The sequence below is a fragment of the Salvelinus sp. IW2-2015 genome, linkage group LG6.1 (genome assembly GCF_002910315.2).
Source record: "Salvelinus sp. IW2-2015 linkage group LG6.1, ASM291031v2, whole genome shotgun sequence".
In the NCBI taxonomy this organism is placed as follows: Eukaryota; Metazoa; Chordata; class Actinopteri; order Salmoniformes; family Salmonidae; genus Salvelinus; species Salvelinus sp. IW2-2015.
Window position 1 is genome coordinate 25646560 of NC_036845.1, and position 23726 is coordinate 25670285.

General features: G+C 42.9%; 1 protein-coding gene across 5 annotated transcripts in view; it reads left to right on the forward strand.

Annotated features, from left to right (window-relative positions):
- Positions 1-299: 299 nt before the first annotated feature.
- The window catches only part of LOC111965350 (coagulation factor V-like), a 27990-nt gene continuing 4563 nt past the window's right edge, over positions 300-23726 (forward strand). Inside the window, exons 1-6 of one of the 5 annotated variants that reach the window (XM_070444097.1) lie at positions 300-565; positions 3111-3356; positions 3853-3963; positions 4069-4132; positions 5831-6031; positions 10496-23480. In XM_070444097.1, the coding sequence (XP_070300198.1) occupies positions 3152-3356; positions 3853-3963; positions 4069-4132; positions 5831-6031; positions 10496-11849 (1935 nt within the window). In that variant the 5' untranslated portion in view covers positions 300-565; positions 3111-3151 and the 3' untranslated portion in view covers positions 11850-23480. Of the gene's footprint in view, positions 566-2933; positions 3357-3852; positions 3964-4068; positions 4133-5830; positions 6032-10495; positions 23481-23726 lie in introns of those variants that run through there. The other 4 variants (XR_011480051.1, XR_011480052.1, XM_023989476.2 and 1 more) reach the window with 4 other exon arrangements.

The following is a 23726-nucleotide window of genomic DNA, read 5'->3' on the forward strand; positions in this document are numbered from 1 at the left end:
CTGCAACTTTGACTGTATGTGAGGTAGGCCTAAATAGACCTACCTCACATACAGTAGCCTATATCTTCTGGTTATCCAAATGTTTCCCCCTTTAATGTGGATAATGCAAGGTGCTGACAAAACTCATGTTTGATATCACTTTGGTTTAATCATGCCATGTGTGAACCTGTCCAGCTATTATTTTGTTCTAAGAGGGTGTTCTTCAAGTACCAACATCTAATTTTAGTTAACCCTCATTTGTGTAGTTTGTAGTTTTAACAGGACTACTATAATAATCGTTTAAATTACTTAATAGTTAGCCTAGATTAATTGGACCAATTGGATGAATTGTACAAATATAACAGTCCAAAAATCTGGCCTCAAAATAGAAAAACACGGGTTATTTTCCCTTTAAATAATAATTTTCCCTTTAAATAACGAATCTCTTCCCCTCGGTTTACTCCAGAGCAGCTCTCGTTCAGTCAGAAGACAACAAGCGCACCTCAAAAGACTTACTACAGGAGACCACACACCTATGGGGATAGCAACCACATTTACTACGGGTTCCTAATGTTTCAGAAAGAACGTGAGTAGGGCTCGTTAAATAATGATCAAGGGGAATGTTTTATTATAGGTTGTCGATGGGCGGGTGGGATGTTCAAATCAGCAAGCGAACCTGGGGAGCGTATGATGCAGCAAATGAATCGCGACTATGTTGTTATGCTCAGCGATATATACAGTAGTACTATGCAATTATATTATTAGAATTAATAGATATATTTGTGATTTGTCGCAGCATTGTGTCATTGATTAATTATGGAAGAGCGCCTGATTTTAGTCACGATGATGGAGCGTATCATACACTCAAGTGCATTCTCGGTCAAGTTCCGACTCAGACTAGACTCAGCAAGAATATCTGGTTTTGTCACATTTGTCATTGTCAAAATTCCACCATATGTGTGCGTGTCATACCTAAACTAKCGCATGTACAAAGCCAAGGGCAGATGTGCCATCATGGGCAACGAGGCCGGCAAAAACTTGTAAAAGATAGAGTGCACTGCGGGATGGTCATGGTCACTCTGTTCTGGGTCTTCGAGGCTACGGTTGCAGTCATGGGCCACCGCCGCTCACGGCACAATTGATTAACGGACTTCACTATTTTCGGTTAAAAGGATAGTACAAAAGTTGAACTTGAACATTCCTAAATGCTGTCTGACAAAGGATGCACTATAATCAGTGTATAAAGGTGTTCTTACTAAATAATAGTGATTAAAGTCTTTAGAAAATCTAAACAAACTTGACGTAAACTACAGTGTTAGGCTACAGTGTTTCCTTAACAAAGTGTGGAAAGATCTTAAATAGGTTAAGTATATCCATTGATCAAATAGAGTTTATGATTTTTTTCAAGGGCTCACCTTCTGTCACCTGCCTAACCAACATGCTAGTTAGTGGCCAATAGCTGTACTGACTGTCCATTGCCTGTCTTTAGTTTATAGTGAATTATGTAAGCATGTAGCTGTAGTGTTTTTTGTAATAGGATTAGTAACAGCAGGTCAGGTAGTCATCACTGAGCTCAAGGTCACTTGTGTAGCCCTAGACTTGAACTTGAACTGAGACAATTAATGTTGATGATGCAGTAATGCAAATATGGCCCTAAACACTTACCCTCCCCCAAAACATTTACTGCACAGCTGTGCATTCCTCACAGTTGAAGTTATGGTAAAGGTTATCTGAAAGGAAGTTGATATTCAAAAGGTCTTGTATGTCACTGAAGGAGTCGGAATGTGGAAACAGTCACCCATGGTGAGTAGAAGTCAGGTATATTTGATATGATACTAATCTATGAAATTCAAAATGGCCTAATTTGTAGCTAGTTTGAAATTATATGAATCTCTAGGAAATAAAAGGGGAAAACAGCAGGCATCACAAATAAACAACAGCAGGAATCACAAATAAAAATCAATGGCTCAATTGAATCACGTCTTTTTTATGCTATTCTTAAAAATGCTGCTTGACGTGTTATTAGTGCAGAGCTTGCCGTCAGTTACGGGGAAAAACACAGTATGTTGCTGCAGTGTCATCAATGTGTGTGTTCCTGATGGAGTGCATTATATTGCTGAGTCACCTCAAGATTATCTGTGCTTATGCTGATGCAGAGATATTCTGCCCCATAGTTCAGTTTGCTCGTGTCCTTTCCTGTCATTTTTTGCTGCAAATTCAATGTTTACTGCAAATTACCTCATTGTAATTCAACAGATTTACTAAGAATCTATAATCAATTGATATAAGTCTGACAGAACATGTCATCTGTATACAGGACTGGTCCTCTTGTGACAGTGGCACTATACTAGTGACAGCCTTATCAGTAAGTGGCATGATTTAGAGGGACAGATAGACTGTACATTTCACAGAAACATTAGTTGCCATACATTTCCAATTCCACCCACATATTGTAAAAATGTCAGGCTGGGAGAGTAGGCAGAAGGGAATGTACTTTTTTTTCTTTAGAGGGACACAGGAATTCTAAAGCTGCTGGGGAACTGCAATGAAGTATATGTCTGAACTGCTGGAGTGATGGGCTTTAGGTGGTTGTGTCTAGGCCCTCTGTAATAAGAGTTCACCTGAAAAACTTCCTCTGTAAGCATAAACATGAAACTTTTGAATTCACAACTTTAAAAATAACATTGCAGTACAAACATTGAGTTATTTTGCTGGCCAGGTTTTACAACCTATCAAGGACCATACAACGGAATTTGAATTAATGAGTCACTGATGAATGCCTCACTCCTTGGCCTGTGGAATTTAGCACAGTGTGTCTGTGTGTGTGTGTGTCTTGGTTAAGATGCCCAGTGAAAAAACATCCGAGGGTGTGTACCCACTGGCCCAGCTCTGCCTGCTGAGATAGATAAAGTTGGCTTTAGCCAGCGGTACGCACGGAACCTGAGGGGGGGGGGTGTATCTATTCCACACAGGAGGCTCAGATGGCCAGACAAGACCACGCACGCAGGCCCATCAATGCTGCTGAATGGATCAACAGTTGACGTCTGTTAAGTGTGGTGGGGGACCCCCTTCAAGGTTTCATCACTGACTCTACAGTACAGTACATATGTATGTGCCCATTGCCTATATAGGACTACGGTACAGATAGAGGGTGAGTGAAGACTGCTGAGAGATGACGGACCTGGAGGCATCGACAGTGGGTGAACCCCCTCCCCCATACATGATCTTCCTCCTGGTTTTCTTCTTCTTCATCACGGGCCTCCTGGGTTTCCTGGTCTGCCACCTTCTGAAGAAGAAGGGCTACCGCTGCAGGACAGGGGAGGAGGAAGATGAAGATGAGGAGGAGTGTGAGCAGAAACTGGGACCAGACAAGAATGGTAAGTATCTACCAGGGAAAACAAGGATCTGTCAGAAAGAGTTTTATATATTGGCTTTGATCTATCCATTGATGTCAGGATCAGGGATATGGCTTGAAGAAGTTAACAAGCGTCCATTATTGATTTTCTGAGGCAGATACGTATGTGTGACTTTTTTCAGAGGTGTCGGTCTTTATCCCAAGGGCCTTGGCCCTTTCCTGAACAGGAAACAGAGGAACTCTTGTACTATTTAGTTTAAGAGGATGTTATTCAGCTTGAATTAAATTAATTCCTATGTAAACATTGGACACTCACAAAGAAGTAATATTTTCMATATTAAATTACTGGGTACTTCAAAAGCCGGCCCGTTACTGGATGCTTTAGTTGAAATAAACTACCTTCAAGGAGCTGTAGAATCGGTTGATTCACACAAACAAGAAATAAGTGGTGAAAAAAATGCTTAAGGTCGACAACTTTGAGAATTTCCTTTAATAATCTCGAATGATGACGGAGCAAGCTTGGGGGCAAGCTGCTTCGTCAGACAATCTTTCATATGTTACAGATGATGAAGAAGGGGACCATCAAGACACTGTTGAACAAATCCTGAAGTGCATCATTGAAAATGAAGGTAGTAACTCAAGAAACAACACAATAGATACTAGATTTCGTCAATACCTTAGGAATTACACTTTAAAATAAATGTGTATTTTTTGTGTTCTGTTTTGCCTTCTAGCCAACATGGAAGCCTTCAAGGAGATGCTAGGAAAAAAGGATATTTGTGAACATCATGATCCTACGTATGTATAGCTAATACCAACTTTTTTTGATTTGGCTATGCTATCTATTAGTCATGTAAGTGGATTCACATTCACCTTGTCTTAAAAATATACTGAAAATAAGTACTGTTTTGATTCAGAAAATGAAGCACAGCTTGTTCAAACATTAAGCCTCTTTTAGATATAAAACATTGATTTACATGATGCTTAGTTCATCTGACTGGCATTACTCCATGGCTGTATTATCACCCTTGGTGAAAGTCTTTTAGTGTGCAGAGCTAAGGTAAACAAGCACCTTACTTCCTAAGAGCACCAACTCTCTCAAGTAATAGAGTCCTAGTTCCTTTTAGCTCTTAAACAAACCAGTCTTTATGTGGTACATAATACATATGGTTCAAATGTAGGTCTTCTGTACTCGGTGTACTATACTACTTTTTCCTCCTGCTTTAGGGTGTGGAGTTTTCAGAGAGGCCACAATAATGGGTGTACATTTCATTGTGCCTCTAGTAGTCAGACTGAGCCTGGATAAAGTGTATTGTGTGTAGCTTGTATTTTATCCTGGGACCAGATGGTAGCTTTACAGTGGGGTGCCCAGTCCCTCTGTTCCTGTGTCCCTGTAGGCAGCTGTGTATGCAGTCAGTGTCTCTTACCTTGGGCTGTCTGTCCCATGGGGCCACCTGGCTTATTGTTGCCCTGGCATCAGCAGCTCTATTATGGGATTTGATCTTTACTTCTGTGTTCTGAGGCAAAACACAAATAGTCTCTCAACATATTATGCTACAACTGTACGCCAACGAAGTGTTGCTCACGTCCATATAAAGCATTTGAGGAAGCAACAGAACAAGAGAACATCTATTCTACTCACAACAGCTCCCAACAACATGCTACTACTCACATCCATATAAATGGTATAAAGTACTTAAGTAAAAACACTAAGGTACTACTAAAGTCGTTTTTTGGGGTCTGTACTTTACTATTTATATTTTTGACAACTTTTACTTTTACTTCACTACATTCCTAAAGAAAATAATTTACTTTTTACATTTTAGACTTTTACTCAAGTAGTATTTTACTGGATGACTTTCACGTGAGTTATTTTCTATTAAGGTATCTCTACTTTTAATCAAGTATGACAATTGGATACTTTTTCCACCACTGCATATAAAGCATTCTAGGTTGAGATGATCGGGGCATTTGAGAGAAACTCCGACCCAGTGATGTGCTGTGATAATATAGCTGTGATGTGCTACTAGCGTATTAGAGAAAGGAAAACTGATTTATGCTTTTTAATTAAATCCAGGTTCTTACTTGGCACCTCTAGGTTGAGTGTTTTAGTGTTCCTGCCTGTTTGCCAAGCTAGTGCTCAGACTGATAGCAGCCTACAGGGCTGTGGCATTCGTTGGCCACCCATTCGTATTCTTCCCACACTCTCCTCTCTCAGCCAGCTACAGCACAGCTACAGACACCTCCCCAGGGACGCTGTAGTCCTGATGGGAGGGAGGTCACGGACAGAGGCGGTCAGAGTCGGGAACCAAGGGACTAATAGATCACACTAGAGATTCATATTTCACAGACAGATTCCAATAAATATGCTATAAACCGGCAGCTGCTTCTTGGAAAAGTGTCTTTGGCTTTGGATGTTTTTGCTTAGTCAGGGTTCAGTGTGTTTGAATGGAAAATACATATGACAGAGTGATTCCTTCTTTGTCTTTCCGGAAGGTTACTGCGCAAAGAGAGCCTGGGTGGTATTCCACCTCATCACCACACCGTGCACTCTGGAGCCCAGCTTGACCACAAGTCCTGCACACTCTGTGTGCAAGGGCGCACCAAGAAGGCCCGACGCCGGAGCCGTGTACCTCGGACCAATAAGCCGAGAACGCCGGGAGAGAGGAGAGAGTCCACTGTGTTCGCTGTGGGAAGGTGAGTCACACTGGACTGCCCACTGGTGTTTGACAACACAATACATTCATATTTATTTATTTAAACCTTTATTTACACTCTTAGAAAAAGTGCTCCAAAAGGTTTATTCGGCTGTCTCTATAGGAGAACCCTTTTTGGTTCCAGGTAGAACCTTTTTGGGTTCCATGTAGAACCCTCCGTGGAAAGGTTTCTACATGGAATCCAAAAGGGTTCTAGCTGGAACCAAAAAGGTTCTAGCTGGAACCAAAAAGGTTTCTTCAAAGGTGTTTCCTATGGGGACAGCCGAAAAACCATTTTAGGTTGAAGATAGCACCCTTTTGGTTCCAGGTAGAACTCTTTTGGGTTCCATGTAGAACCCCTTCCACAGAGGAGTGTAGCCAAGTATACTTAAGTATCAAAAGTATAAATAATGTAAAATTGCTTATATTAAGCAAACCAGACAGCCTCATTTTCTTGTTCTTTTAATTTACAGATAGCTAGGGGCACACTCCAACACTAAGATATAATTTTAAAACGAAACATGTGCTTAGTGAGTCCGCCAGATCAGAAACAGTAGGGATGACAGTAGGCAATTGTCCTGTCCTGCTAAGTGTTCAAATTGCTTTAAGGTGTCAGGGAAAATGTATGGAGTAAAAACTACTTTTTTTTTTTAGGAATGTAGTGAAGTAAAAGTAGTCAAAATATAAATAGTAAAGTACAGATACACCAAAAAACTACTTAAGAAAATGTATGGAGTAAAAACTACTTTTTTTTTTTAGGAATGTAGTGAAGTAAAAGTAGTCAAAATATAAATAGTAAAGTACAGATACACCAAAAAACTACTTAAGTAGTACTTTCAAGTATTTTTACTTAAGTACTTTACACCACTGAAACTACTTTCATATATACTTCATTTAAAAAAAAAAAACTGGTACCAGGCTAACTTCAGATGAGTCTTGTGAGCATCCTAGAGCAAAACAACCGACATGTACACTATATATACAAAAGTATATGGACACCCCTTCAGATGAGTGAATTTGACTATTTCAGCCACACCCGTTGCTGACAGGTGTATACAATTGAGGACACAGCCGTGCAATCTCCATAGACAAACATTGACAGTAGAATGACCTTAAGGAAGAGCTCACTGACTTTCAACATGGCACCGTCATAGGATGCCACCTTTCCAACAACTCAGTTCATCAAATTTCTGCCCTGCTAAAGCTTCCCCTGTCGACTGTAATCACTGTTATTGTGAAGTGAAAACGTCTAGGAGCAACAACGGCTCAGCCGCAAAGTGGTAGGCCACACAAGCTCACAGAACGGGACCACCAAGTGCTATTGCGCATAGCGTGTAAAAATCGTCTGTCCTCGGTTGCAACACTCACTACCGAGTTCCAAACGGCCTCTTAAACAGTGATGGAAAAAGTATCCAATTGTCATACTTGAGTAAAAGTAAACCTACCTAAATAGAAAATGACTCAAGTAAAAGTGAAAGTCATCCAGTGAAATACTACTTGAGTAAAAGTCTAAAAGTATTTTGTTTTAAATATATTTAAGTATCAAAAGTAAATGTAATTGCTATAATATACTTAAGTATCAAAATTATAACTAATTTCAAATTCCTTATATTAAGCAAACCAGACGGCACCATTAAGAAAAATTCTTACGGATAGCCACGGTCATACTCCAGCACTCAGTGCATTCAGAAAGTATTCAGACCCTTTGACTTGATGTTACAGCCTCATTCTAAAATTTATTAAATCGTTTTTTTCATCATCAATCTACACACAATACCCCATAATGACAAAGCAAATACAGTTTTCAAAGTTTTTGCAAAAAAATAAAAAAAATGAAATATCAAATGTACATAAGTATTCAGACCCTTTACTTAGTACTTTGTTGAAGCACCTTTGACAACAATTAGGGTATAACTCTACAAGCTTGGCACACCTGTATTTGGGGAGTTTCTCCCATTCTTCTCTGCAAATCCTCTCAAGCTCTGTCAGGTTGGATGGGAAGTGTCGCCGCACAGCTATTTTCAGGTCTCTACAGAGATGTTTGATCGGGTTCAAGTCCAGGCTCTGGCTGGGCCACACTCTGGCCACTCAAGGGCTTTTAGAGACTTGTCCCGAAGCCACTCCTGCGTTGTCTTGGCTGTGTGCATGGGTTGTTGTCCTGTTGGAAGGTGAACATTTGCCCCAGTCTGAGGTCCTGAGTGCTCTGGAGCAGGTTTTCACCAAGCATCTCTCAGTACTTTGCTCTGTTCATCTTTCCCTCGATCCTGAGGGAACAGGATCGTCCCCACAGCATGATGCTGTCACCACCATGCTTCACCAAAGGGATGGTGCCAGGTTTCCTCCAGACGTGATGCTTGGCATTCAGGCCAAAGAGTTCATCAAACCAGAGAAACTTGTTTCTCATGGTCTGAGAGTCCTTTAGGTGCCTTTTGGCAAATTCCAAGTGGGCTGTCATGAGCCTTTTAATGAGGAGTGGTTTTCGTCTGATCATACTACCATAAATGTCTGATTGGTGGAGTGGTGTAGAGATGGTTGTCCTTCTGGAAGGTTCTCCCATCTCCACAGAGGAACTCTGGAGTTCTGTTAGAGTGACCATCAGGTTCTTGGTCACCTCCCTGACCAAGGCCCTTCTCCCCCGATTACTTAGTTTGGCCGGGCAGCCAGCTCTAGGAAAAGTCTTGGTGGTTCCAAACTTCTTCCATTTATGAATGATGTAGGCCACTCTGTTCTTGGGGACCTTCAATGCTGCAGACATAATTTGGTACCCTTCCCCAGATCTGTGCCTCAAAACAATCCTGTTTCGGAGCTCTACGGACAATTCCTTTGACCTCATTGCTTGATTGAGGTCAAAGATACACTGTCAACTGTGGGACCATGTATAGACAGGTGTGTGCCTTTCCAAATCATGTCCAATCAATTGAATTTACCACAGGTGGACTCCAATCAAGTTGTAAAAACATCTCAAGGAGGATCAATGAAAACAGGATGCACCTAAGCTCAATTTCGAGTCTCATAGCAAAGGGTCTTATGTAAATAAGGTATTTCTGTTTAAAAATGTTAATACATTTGCAAAAAAATGTTAATACATTTCTAAAAACCTTTTGCTTTGTCATTATGAGGTATCGTGTGTACATTGATGAGGAAAAACATGTATTTAATACATTTTAGAATAATGCTGTAACTTAACAAAATATGGAAAAGGGGAAGGGGTCTGAATACTTTCCGAATGCACTGTAATTTACAAACAAATCATTTGTGTTTAGTGAGTCCATCAGATCCGGGGTTAGTAGAGATGCCAGGGATGTTCTCTTGATAAGTGCGTGAATTGGGCCATTTTCCTGTCCTGCTAAGCATTCAAATTGTAACTAGTACTTTTGGGTGTCAGGGAAAATATATGGAGTAAAAAGTACATTATTTTCCTTAGGAATGTAGTGAAGTAAAAGTTGTCAAAAATATAAATAGTAAAGTACAGATACCCCCCAAAAACGACTTAAGTAGTACTTTAAAGTAATTTTACTGCTTTGGGAGCAACGTCAGCACAATAATTGTTCATCGGGAGCTTCAGGAAATTGGTTTCCATGGCCTAGCAGCCGGACACAAGCCTAAGATCACCATGTGCAATGCCAAGTGTCGGCTGGAGTGGTGTAGAGCTCGCCGTAAAATTTGTAAAGTTTGGTGGAGGAGGAATAATGGTCTGGGGCTTAGTTCCAGTGAAGGTAAATCTTAACGCTACAGCATACAATGACATTCTAGATGATTYTGTGCTTCCAACTTTGTGGCAACAGTTTGGGGAAGGCCCTTTCCTGTTTCAGCATGACAATGCCCCTGTGTACAAAGCAAGGTCCATACAAAAATGGTTTGTCGAGATTGGTGTGGAAGAACTTGACTAGTCTGCACAGAGCCCTGACCTCAACCCCATCAAACACCTTTGGGATGAATTGGAACGCCGACTGCAAGCCAGGCCTAATTGCCCAACATCAGTGCCCGACCTCACTAATGCTCTTGTGGCTGAATGGAAGCAAGTCCCTGCAGCAATGTTACTACGTCTCGTGGAAAGCCTTCCCAGAAGAGTGGAGGCTGTTATAGCATCAAAGGGGGACCAACTCCATATTAATGCCCATGATTTTGGAATGAGATGTTCGATGAGCAGGACCAGGTGTCCACATACTTTTGGTCATGTAGTGTACGTGTTCGAAAAGACCGATTTCCGGGATGTGTCCTGGTCTGACAAACACTGCTCTGCCACCTTCCACCGCAGATGCTGATATCTCTAGCTTAAACTGACAGATTTTGATGTTTTTGTTTTTATTGTGCTCATTCGACTCTAGGGGGTTCAGGATTTAGGATTATGAGGATTCAGAGGCCTTTGTGTTTGTGTTTAAGTACTTTACATGTGTACAGTTATGCTATGTAATGTCCTCATCGTAGTGATGTACTTAACTAATTGAGGTCCGTATACCTGCAGGTTCCGAGTCACCCACATGGACAAAAAGGATCAGGGGTCTGGCGACCAGTTAGACCAATCGGAGGCCCTGGATAGTGAGAAGGGGGATGAGGAGGACCCCCAGAGGAAGGAGGGGTACAACCTGCGGAGCATGTTCAAAGACGTCAAAACGGACAGCACCAATGGTGTGGTTCCCATCGCGGCCAAGCGGAAGAATAGTCTGGTTCTGTTCTCACCACGCAGAGGTAGTGATCCAGTGGGGGCCAAAATGCCACTGAGCCAGCCCATGGTAGAAGAGGAACCCCTCTTCACTGCTCCAGTGAAGACTGCTCGAGTGCAGACCTCCAGCCCTGTTAAGATCCTGTCGTCCCAGCCCAGCCTGGACTCTGGTGCACCTGACGACACTGATATGGCTCCTGTTAAAATGTACCCCACTAGGGTCACTTTTGTAGTGTCCCCCACTGAGAGTCCCGTACCAGTCACTCCCAACGCAAGTCCAGGAGGTGTCTCCCCTCTAACACCCCCAATGCAAGATTCCCCCACCACCACCCCAGTACAAGTCACCCCCATGACCCCTGAGATATTACCCCTTACCCAAGGCTCCTATAATAACCCTAGTCTTAGCGCCTTAAATGTCTCTCTTACCCCTACCCCTGTACAAGCCTCTCCAACCTCTAACCTCTTGAATGTCTCCCCTGACCTGTCCTCCAGAAAAGTGTTCCCCTCCCCTACTCCCTTAAATGTTTCTCCTACCCCTTCCCCCATACAAGTCTCCCCTGGCCTCTCGTCCAGAAAAGTGTTTCGTTCCTCTAGCCCGTTAAATGTCTCCCCTGCCCCTACTCCCTTAAATCTCTCTCCTGCCTCTACCCCCTTAATGGTGTCCCCCACCACTCTACCCCGTAGCATTCTAAAGAATACTACTACTTTTGTCAAGGTGGACGAAACCTCACCCACCACGAAAGGGCCAGAGGACAAGGTTGAGAGCCTTGCTACTGTCAGGGCCGACAAAGTTTCCCCCACTGCTGTTCCTGTGAAAGTCTGCCCCACTGTGGACCCCATGAAAGTCTCCCCCACCTCAACCTCCGTCAAGATCTCCCCCACCAGCGGAGGCCCTTTAGAGGACAAGCTGGAGGTGGGGAGTGTTACCATAGTCAAAGCCAGCCCGGACAGTCAGATGGAGTTCTCTGTGGTGCGTACGGCTGAGGTAATGAAGGAGGAGGAAGAGGAGGACCCTGCTGTGGCTCAGAGCCCCCCAGAGAAAGGGAAGGATGATGAGGTGGAGATGGAGGACATAAAGGACTGTCGGGTCAGCCAGGAGGAGGGCGTGTCTCTGGAGGAGAAGAGGAGATCAGTGCACAGTCAGCACAAGTGGTGAAAGAGAGAGAGAGAGAGAAAGAGAGAGGACACGCTGGGATGGGGGAGGGGGAAAGACTGGCCACACCCAACTGTGACAAACGGATATATTGCAATACTACGGAGGTAAACCAACCAGGCCATGTCAAAACTGAACTATACCAGACTGAGACTGGCTGTCTGGAACCAACTAGACCTTGACATGGCTTTAAAACGGCGGGGACGTACCAGCAAGGCTGTGATTTATTCATTGATATAGACAAGTTGTGGTTAGCTAAGCACTGGCACCTTATATCCAGATGTATTGATCTTAAACGCTTGCATAATGTGGCTAACAGCACAGCTACAGTACTACTTCAATTATCAACAGACAGTGCAAGCCCAGGCCTCCATCTACAAGTGCACTTTTTGAAAACACTGCTCACAGACTACATTTTACAACAATCAACTTTAACCCCAACAATCAACTACACCACAGTGTAAATCGACCAACAGCAAATAACGGGTAATATCTGTGTATTATAATTTATTGTCAGTCCAATCTCTAACTCTTCTATATCAGTGGGGGCTGCTGAGGGGAGGACGGTTCATAGTAATGGATGGAACGGAATAAATGGAATGGTATCACACATGTGATTTCCATGGGCCAACATTCCATCCCCTCAGCAGCCTCCACTGTTCTATAGAGTTGAAGTCAGAAGTTTACATACACCTTAGCCAAATACATTTAAACTCAGTTTTTCACAATTCCCTGACATTTTCATCCTAGTAAAAATTCCCTGTCTTAGGTCAGTTAGGATCAACACTTTATTTTAAGAATGTGAAATGTCAGAATAATAGTAGAGAGAATGATTTATTTCAGCTTTTATTTCTTTCATCACATTCCCAGTGGGTCATAAGTTTACATACACTCAATTAGTATTTGGTAGCATTGCCTTTAAATTGTTTAACTTGGGTCAAAGGTTTTGGGTAGCCTTCCACAAGCTTCCCACAATACGTTGGGTGAATTTTGGCCCATTCCTCCTGACAGAGCTGGTGTAACTGAGTCAGGTTTGTAGGCATCCTTGCTCACACACGCTTTTTCAGTTCTGCCCACAAATTTTCTATGGGATTGAGGTCAGGGCTTTGTGATGGCCACTCCAATACCTTGACTTTGTTATCCTTAATCCATTTTGCCACAACTTTGGAAGTATGCTTGTGGTCATTGTCCATTTGGAAGACCCATTTGTGACCAAGCTTTAACTTCCCGACTGATGTCTTGAGATGTTGCTTCACCAGTCCCTCTTGCAGAAAAGCACCCCACAACGTGATGCTGCCACCCCCGTGCTTCACAGTTGGGATGGTGTTCTTCGGCTTGCAAGCATACCCCTTTTTCCTCCAAACATAACAATGGTCATTATGGCCAAACAGTTCTATTTGGAAGGACATTTCTCCAAAAAGTACAATCTTTGTCCCCATGTGCAGTTGCAAACCGTAGCCTGGATTTTCTATGGCAGTTTTGGAGCAGTGGCTTCTTCCTTGCTGAGTGGCCTTTCAGATTATGTCGACATAGGACTCGTTTTACTGTGGATATAGATACTTTTCTACATGTTTCCTCCAGCATCTTCACAAAGTCCTTTGCTGTTGTTGTGGGATTGATTTGCACTTCTCGCACCAAAGTACATTCATCTCTAGGAGACAGAATGCATCTCCTTCCTGAGCGGTATGATTGGTCCCATGGTATTTATACTTGCGTACTATTGTTTGTACAGATGAATGTGGTATCTTCAGGCGTTTGGAAATTGCTCCCTAGGATGAACCAGGCTTTTAGAGGTCAACATTTTTTTCTGAGGTCTTGGCTGATTTCTTTTGATTTTCCCATGATGTCAAGCAAAGAGGCACTGAGTTTGAAGGTAGGCCCTGAAATACATCCACAGGTACACCTCCAATTGACTCAAATGATGTCAATTAGCCTATCAGAAGCTTCTAAAGCCATGACATCATTTTCTGGAATTTTCCAAGCTGTTTAAAGGCACAGTCAACTTAGTGTATGTAAACTTCTGACCCACTGGAATTGTGATACAGTTAATTATAAGTGAAATAATCTGTCTGTAAAAAAAATTGGGAAAAATTTGTTCTGTCATGCACAAAGTAGATTTGCCAAAACCAAAGAAATTTGTGGAGTGGTTGAAAAACAAGTTTTAATGACTCCAACCTAAGTGTATGTAAACTTCCGACTTCAACTGTATATACTATACTATGGAATTAGAGCCATAAACTGCCTTTGAGTAACTCAAGGTTCCCTTTTCAGTTGGTCACTCGGTATGACATACTATGAGGAGTCACCTGAAGAAAACTAAAAACACGCCCGACGGGCCAATGAATGCAAAGTCCGCCATCAGAAGCCCCGACTTTCCTAGCCATAACCCCGGGGCTCGCATTAATTTCCTCAATTCTCCGCTCTTCAGCTCGCCTGAAGGAGAACTTGTCACTCGATTTACAAGCACACAAAGATTACTGGATTCGGCTCTGTACTCGTCCCCCAAGACGAGTACAGAGTTTTGGGTCTTGGTATCGKTTTTTGTGTTAGCTAAAAGCGAATTACTTTCTGCTCTGCTTGTGTAGCTAATGCTTCATTGCTTGAGTAGGGTTTGTGTTTGCAAAAAGCCGACTACCTCTGTGGTGCTTGTGCTTCCTTGCTTGAGTAAGATGGTCAAAAAGGCTAACCAGCTGGATTTGAACCTCCGACCATGGCCTAGGGCATATGATTTCACAATGAAATTGAAAGATACTCACAAGTGCTGTCCTGTTTGCCTGGGGTGGAAACATACACTCAGGCTGCCTTGGCACGGACTAGTTCGTGTGACCAGTGTTACCGGCTGAATTTAGACTCTATTGTATGTTGACTTCTTAGGAAGATTGGGGTTACTGTAGAAGTACCTTTCTATAAAAAAAAATAAACAATTACGGCGGCCTCAGGGCTCCGTCATGCAGGGAACTGGGGTTCAATTCCCCGATGGGCAACCCAGCCAAGCTATGGGCTAGTTGGCTGGGTTCTCTTCTTCCCTGAAGGGCAACCGCATTCTGGAAAGGATGAGGTGTCTCTGACTGGTTCTGGGGGGTTTTCGGAGAAGGAGGTGGATGAGCTAGCTCAGGCAGCTTCATGTTTCTACCACGGATGTCACATTGGGCTGCAGAGCAGCGGCCGGCTGTATGGCTCTCCTTCGCAACGGAGATAGCTCATGTTGGGGAAAGTTTTACCACCTGTAATGACTGCGAAAAAGTGTCACTTGACTCTCTTTACGTTTTTTGACTTGAAATAACTCACATTCAGCCAAGTTGCATGAAATGTGGAACTGTTTTAGAGTGGGCACGTTTCGCTTGCATGCTAGTATGGAACGCTAGTTAGCCACCTGGCCTCGGAGGCTAACAGAGAAGCTAATCCTTGTCCTTCGCTCCCGAATAGAGCACGGCTTGCATGCTAGTTTGTCATAAATAACCTACCGGAGCGGGGGGAATGAGTTTTGGGCAAGCCAATTTCGCCGAAGGAGTGTTTGGCTCAGCTATGGAGTCCATGCAGTCCCGTTCCTAGAAGAAGCAAAAGCAGGAAGTAGAAGTGCTTTCCTGCTGGGAAAAAGCATGTGAACGCCCATCCAACTCTATGACTAGGAGACTCGGTTATGATATTTGGACCCCGATCTTTTTCATATGCAGGGCCTCGACGTCATGCACCACTGAGAATGACAAACAAGAGCACTTTTTTTTGTCTGTCAATGGTGACATTGTTTATTCGCATTTTGGTAATTTGGTGTACACTCTTATCCAGAGCAACTTGCATTAATGTGTGCAATGCTTCTACCCAAGGATCTATGGTGTCCAAGGGTATCAAAAGTATGGTATCACCCATATGTGAGCATAAATCAGTCTCTTCCCTGAGTCAGACACAAGGTTGTCGGGAGTGGTAGCTGTGGGAGGACATGACAAAATAACCACATTATCGCAGTCCTCAAGGTGGTGCCCGCCCCTGCAGATGACAATGTATGGGAGGTTGGCCGTGTGCTCCGCCCAGTGGCGGGCATGTGAGGTGTCATCGCGGGTGTGTCCTAGCGCCTGTTTTGAGAGAGGACATTTCCTCACTTCTTTGGAAGTGGTCTATTCGGGTGGTTCCCGTGTTAGGAGTACAGAGCGGTTGGTATAGCCGGTATTCCCAAGTTCCTAAGAGCAATGGAACGCTGCATCCAATTCTGGTCTTGTGTGGTTTGGACAAGCACCTTCAGGTGTGCAAGTCCAAAATACTCACGCTTCGGCGGCTACTAGAGTCGATGCTTCACCGCGATTGGTTCACGTAGCTACGCGTCTGGATGCATCTCGCCATAGCCATCAGTTGCTCAAAATATCCCCATCGTGCCTGAGGGTGTTAACTCCTTGGAGAACCCTGCGACTGTTGTTGCAGGGGGTTCCCATTGGCTGGGTAGTGTCCTGCAGGGTGATCACGACAGACGCATCCTCACTGGGATGGCAAGCACTGTGTGTGGGCTACTCGGAAAGTGGGATTTGGTCGACAGCGCTAAGGGCACTGTATATCAATAACCTGGAGCTACTGGCTGTTTTTCTGGCACTGAGGCGCTTTCTTCTGATATTGGAGGGCCAGCATGTGTTGGTAAGTTCTGACAACAGTCTCTCTCTTGAACCTGGCCCGTTATCTGCTCATAGGGAGCAATGCACATTTCCTGTTGCTCAGTGTGACATACCTTCCAGATCTCTCAACGTGTGTGTGGATCTACTTTCCAGGGTGGGTCCTCTCTTAATGGAGTGGAAACTTCACCCCTCGGTGGTTGCCCAGATATGGGATCGGTTCGGCAAGGTCGACGTAGATCTTTACACATTGTGAGAAAACACGCATTGTTGCTTGTTCTTCTCAATAAAGGATCTGGGGAACAAATTCTTTGGCACATCAGTGGCCTCAGGTTTGGCTTTATGCTTTTCCTCCGGTGGACCTCATTCAGGCCACCTTGAAAGGGTCTGTCAGGAGGGTCTGTTGTTGATTCTGGGGGCCAGACAACCCTGGTTCCCATCATCCACCTGTTAGGCGGGGACCTGTGGAGAGTACCGTGTTGTCGGGATCTGTTGTCCCAGGCGCACGGAAGTGTTTGGCATACATAACTGTAGATGTGGAATATGTGGGTTTGGCCCCTGAAAGGCTGAAATTGAAGGCTAGGGCTTTATACCCTCGAACTTGATTATGACTATACAGTCGGCACGAGCTTCCTCTAACATATAAGTTGTGCGCGTTTGAGAGTTGGTGTAAGATTAAAGTATTTTCTCCTTTTCAGAGCTCTTTGGTGGATATTTTGATGTTCTTGCAAGAGCTTTATGCGCAGGGCATTTCTTTTTCTATACCATAAGTTTAATGCCAGCCATCTTAGGGGTGTCATGTAGGGATTGATGGCTCTACCCCTGGGTCTCATCCTCTGGTGATGCGGTTCCTGAAAGGCGTGCATTGGCTCAGACCAGTGTCTAAGTATATGGCACCGACCTGGGACCTGGATTTGGTCCTGGACACATTGTGTGAGCCTCCTTTTGAACCATTGGAGTCTGTGGACCTGAAGGTCCTTTCCTACAAGACTGTCCTGCTCATGGCCTTGGCGGCAAAGTGCGTTGGGGCAATCTCCACACGCTATCAGTACACCCTTCCTGTTTGGAGTTTGCGCCTGCAAGGTGGTGTTACATCCTAATGCATCTTTTGCTCCTAACGGTTAACCCTAATTCCTACAGGTCTCTAGCTTTTCAGCTGTTCCCTGTCTCACCTCCTCCGTTTGCTTCCAGTGAACAAAGGAAGTTGCATGGCCTGTGTCTGGTGCGTGCTTTACGCACATACAGTATATGGATAGGATCAAGGATATTCATGTTTGTGACCAGTTTTTTGTCTGTTTCGCTAGTCCAGCTTGGGGTAGGTTGCTTTCTAAGCATCGTCTTTCTCATTGGATTGTGGAGGCTATCTAATTGGCATGTACAGCAAAAGACAAGGGTTGCCTAGCGGTGTGCGTCCTCACTCCGCTATGGGTGTGGCAGTGTCTTGGGCATTGTTCAGGGGAATTATGATTGGTGATATCTGTGCTGCAGCAAGATGGGATTCCCCACAGGCCTTTGTGAGGTTTTATCTCTTGGACGTAACTGCTCCCAGTGTGATTTCATAGTGTTCTTATGGCTGGGTCCGGGAGTTAGACAGAGCGCAGATTGTGCAATTATCCGGGTTGCTACAGTTTTTGTGGGTTTGAGCCTTGGACTGCCGTGTTTCGTTGTTGAGGCGGCACACAAATGCTCATTTTCAAGTCACAGCAGATGCCCTGTTGTTTTGGACTTGCGGTTCCTTGTGTGAGTTCTGGCATTCCAGACTCCTTGGGTCTCTGTGGGAGCCTTTTTGGAACCGGTAGGGTCTATGGACTTGGGCCGCCGTGGTCGATGTTAGGCAGCATTTTGTCCGGGTTAACCATAGTTTTCCTGTGGGTTTGAGCCTTGGGCTGCCTTGATGGGTGGCAGTGCGCAGTATGCATTTATCAGGTAGCGGCAGGTAGAATTGGGCCAGTAGTGGTTAGAGCGTTGGGCCAGTAACCAAAAGGTAGCTGGGTCGAATACCCGACCCTGTAAAACAACACATTTCACTGCACCTATCYGGTGTACAGTACGTGACAATAAAACATCAATTTTTTTAGGGTTACCACAATTCCCTGTGGATTTGAGCCTTGGGCTCTGGTCAATGCTATGCAGTGCGCGTGTGCGCTTTACCAAGTCACGACAGGTGTTCTGTTGTTTTGGACTTGCAGTGCCTTCTACAAGTTATGACATTTCAGGCTCGTAAGGTAAATAAGTATTGTTCTTGGAACCGTGGGGTCTATGCAGTGGCAGCGTGTCAGTGCGCATAACCAAGTTGCTGCAGGTTCTGGTTATCTATATATATGGGGCTCTGACAGTTCAGGCCTCATGAGGCTCTGACAGGTCATGCCTCTCGGATAAGGGTTAGGGAAAAAGATGGCTTCTATAACCCCTTTCTGGAGCCTGTGGAACCTGTGTGCTTGGGCTGCCGTGGCCCTCCTAGTTTGGTACCACCTGAGCCGGCTTTTGGCATGATTGTATGTCACCATAGTATGTTATGCCGAGTGACCGACTGAAAGGGAATGTACAGTTATGAATATAACTAATGTTCCTTAAAGGAAGGAACGAGGTATAACATATTTTGGCCCTGTGCCGTCAGGGGGTTTGGGCTCGCTGTAGTGGTACTGATTTGAGGAAATTAATGCAAGCCCCGGTGTTATAGCCAGGAAGGCGGGGCTCCCGAGGGTGGACTCTGTATTCATTGGCCCATTGGGTGTTTTTAGTTTGCTTCAGGTGTGATTGGTCGTTGACTCTCCATAGTATGTTTTAAATTTTTTACTTTAGTTTATTTAGTAAATATTTTCTTAACTCTATTTTCTTAAACTGCATTGTTGGTTAAGGACTTGTAAGTAAGTATCACGGTAAGGTTGTATTCAGTGCATGTGACAAATAAAATGTAATTTTATATGTATGTTTAACACCCATTCCCTCCTTCAGGGAACAGTAGTTATATTCATAAATGTATGTTTTTATCTAGCCATCTGAAATAAATAGTCCTTAACCAACTATAACAAATACTCATATTTCAGTCTGAATAGTGCTATTAGCTAATGACTTTTAGAATAAAATGTTAAGGTACTGGAACATATTATTATTATTGTTGTTTATTTGTTTACTTGGAAGCATACAGGAGCAGCGTACAATCCAAAGTATTATTCTGATCCTATTTTAGAAATCATATAGAAATCATAGGCCAGCACTGTAGTTGATAAATACACATCATTAGGATGCTAGTTTATTTATTGTGATTCACAGTATTCATTTGTTTGGAAGTAATTTGTTTACTGTCAGGGTGACCTCACTATTCCCACTGGACTACATACTCTTTGGCAAAGAAAACACTCAGATGCTAATAGTTAGAATGTGTAGTCCTGAACAAAAACATATCTTTTCAGGGGTGTATTTACAAGGAACGAAGTAGAAGCAAAATAGCCGAAACAGGGAGGGACCTACCTGATTTTGTCCAATGAGAAAGGTTTGTTTTTGTGTTTTTGTGCACTAATGAATACCTCCCAGATCTGTTGTGGTGAACAGTGTTTCCCTCTATTGTATACACACAGCACACATCTCACCTCTTCTCTCTCATTGACTCCCATTTCTTCTCACTACACTTCATAATTTTAACAAAATGCCAATGTGATTTTTAGGCTGTTTACACAGGCAGCCAAATTCGGATCTTTTGCCCAATTATGTGAAAAAGATCTGATTGGTCAAAAGGAAAATTAGCAGCAAAAGATCAGAATTGGGCTGCCTGTGTAAACGCAGCCTTGATGTGAAACATATTTTATGTCAAGAAGGCATCAAGGCTGTGTAATTTTTTTTGCACAACATATGTCTTTATTGTTATGCAGAGAATACGGTTTTAGCCATGCGATGACAATATTCCTGAGCTTTACTTGACTTTATGGAAATAATGTGCTCTCTTGAATACCAGTTTATTTAATCTAGATTTGCTTCCTTAATGTCAACAGGGATGTAATTGAATATTTGTTGAAACTGATGACATCTGTGTCAATTTACTATAGATGCATTGCACTTAGAAAGTGTAAGGTTTTGATGTGACTAAATCCTTAATTGAATACTTGTTTTGAAAAAATGTATGGTTTTGTCAAGGAAGCAAATGCCAGGTTAAATGACTGTGATCCACTTCTGAATGTTGATCACAGGTTGATCAGATTTGAATGGGATTGTTTGTGTAGCCTTGTAGAGATAGTATAAGCATTTTAAAATTATAATACGCAATAAAGAACAGCTAACATAACAGCGCTAAAATGCATTAGATATACGGTTTACTTTAATATACATCAGAGGTGTGAGATGATCAAGAAATGAAAAGCTTACTATATACCTACTGTATGCCACAATCATAAATGTTTCACCAGCAAATAGTACTGTCACTACACATGTGAATGGTAATATGGTTACAGCTCCACCAAGCACAGAATATGACTGATTTCAATTAAGATTTCATGTTTTCAAATGAACTGGTAAACCAAAAGCACACTAATCAAAGCATTATTTTTGTTACCTACATTTGGTCCCTTCTACTGTTTATGGCTGCTACATGTATTACCAGTTCACAGCAATTACCTAACTCCTCAACTAGTCTCACTCTGTGTCCATTGAGTGTAAACTATATCTAAATGTGTTTGTAGTGGCCTTAGAATCATATATTGCATGTGTCTTAATTGACAGAATCTGGAAAAACATAAGGAAAACATACATGTATGTACAGAACCAAAGTTTGGACACACCAACTCATTCAAGGGTTTTTCTTTATTTTTACTATTTTCTACATTGTAGAATAATAGTGAAGACATCAAAAATATGAAATAACACATATGGAAACATGTAGTAACCAAAAAAGTGTTAAACAAATCAAAATATATTTTATATTTGAGATTCTTCAAAGTAGCCACCCTTCGCCTTGATGACAGCTTTGCACACTCTTGGCATTCTCTCAACCAGCTTCACCTGGAATGCTTTTCCAACAGTCTTGAAGGAGTTCCCACATATGCTGAGCACTTGTTGGCTGCTTTTCCTTCACACTGCGGTACATCACATCCCAAACCACCTCAATTAGGTTGAGGGCAGGTGATTGTGATGGCTAGGTTTTCTGATGCAGCACTCCATCACTCTCCTTCTTGGTCAAATAGCCCTTACACAGCCTGGAGGTGTGTTGGGTGATTGTCCTGTTGAAAAACAAATGATAGTCCCACTAAGCGCAAACAAGTTGGGATGGCGTATCGCTGCAGAATGCTGTGGTCGCCATGCTGGTTAAGTATACCATGAATTCTAAATATATCACTGACAGTGTCACCAGCAAAGCACTTCACACCTCTTCGCACTTCACATTCTTCACGGTGGGAACCGCACATGCGGAGTTCACCTACTCTGCGTCTCACAAAGACACGGCGGTTGGCACCAAAAATCTCAAATTCATCAGACCAAAGGACAGATTTGCACCAGTCTAATGTCCATTGCTCATTTTTCTTGGCCCAAGCAAGTCTCCTCTGCATATTGGTGTCCTTTAGTAGTGGTTTCTTTATAGCAATTTGACCACGAAGGCCTGCTTTACGCAGTCTCCTCTGAACAGTTGATATTGAGATGTGTCTGTTACTTGAACTCTGTGAAGCATTTATTTGGGCTGCAATCTGAGTTGCAGTTAACTCTAATGAATGTATCCTTTGCAGTAGAGGTAACTCTGGGTCTTCCTTTCCTGTGGTGATCCTCATGAGAGCCAGTTTCATCATAGCGCTTGATGGTTTTTGCGACTGCACTTGAAGAAACTTTCAAAGTTCTTGACATTTTCTGGATTGACTGACCTTCATGTCCTGAAGTAATGATGGACTGTCATTTCTCTCTGCTTATTTGAGCTGTTCTTGCCATGATATGGACTTGTTCTTTTACCAAATAGGACTATCATCTTCTGTATACCACCCCTACCATGTCACAACACAACTGATTGGCTCAAACACATTAAAAAGGAAACTAATTCCACAAATTAACTTTTAACAAGGCACACCTGTTAATTGAAATGCATTCCAGGTGACTGCCTCATGAAGCTGGTTGAGAGAATGCCAAGAGTGTGCAAAGCTATCATCAAGGCAAAGGGTGGCTACAATGAAGAATCTCAAATATAAAATATAATGTGATTTGTTGAACACTTTTTTTGGTTACTACATGATTCCATATGTGTTATTTCATAGTTTTGATGTCTTCACTATTATTCTACAATGTAGAAGATAGTAATAAAAATAAACACTGGAATGAGTAGGTGTGTCCAAACGTTTGACTGATACTATATATTATTCATCAACGACCTGATGATTTGAGTATGTCTCAAATGTGAAAATGCAGCTGTACAACAAACAATTATTAAGGAATCAAAGTATATATTAAAGCTATGAATTTTATCTTGTGGTTCATATTACTAATTTTGCAGTTGACTTGCTTTTAACACAATTTAGGAATGTAACTCTGATGAGAACATTACTTTTTGATACTCATCCTGTAATACATTGGTAAGATATTAATAAGCGTAAACACACCAGGAAGATTGTTTAATAAATCCCAGTGTCCGTGTTTGATTCTGTTTATCATGGAAATAGAACATGACATGTAGAATATTGTTTACTACTGTATAATTAATACAGTATATGTCACGAATACCACCGAAGGTCGCTCCCCTTCCTGTTCGGGTGGCGCTCGGCGGTCGTCGTCGCCGGTCTACTAGCTGCCACTGATCCCTTTTTCCTTTTAGTTTATTTCTGTCTAATTGTTTTCACCTGTTCCTTGTTGGGGTTTTGGGATGGGTGCTATTTAGGTTCGTTTTGCCCGCTAGTGTTTGTGCGGGCTTATTGGTTGTTACGTTTGGTGATGTATCGTGTCTTGTTTTGGGTTTTTCGCTGTCCAGTGTTTGTAACGAGGTTTGGGGTTTGTTTAGCGCCAGTGTTTTGGGCATTCACCCATGTTTGGACCTGTTACGTTTTTGAAGGACATTAAAGCGTTTTCCCGTTCATTTCGCTCTCTGCATTTGACTCCTCACTCATTTCACTCACCCGCCGTTACAGAAGCCCGCAACACCAGATGGAGTCAGCAGGAGCAGCGACCACCCCTCTCCCCACGATGGAGGACAGAGTCATTCATCATATGTCCATCCTCCATCGCATTGGATCAGCAATGGATCAGATGATGGAGAGGATGGACCGTTGGGAGAGGAGTGGTCTCCCTACTACCCCACCTACCCTCCCACCAGCAACTCTAC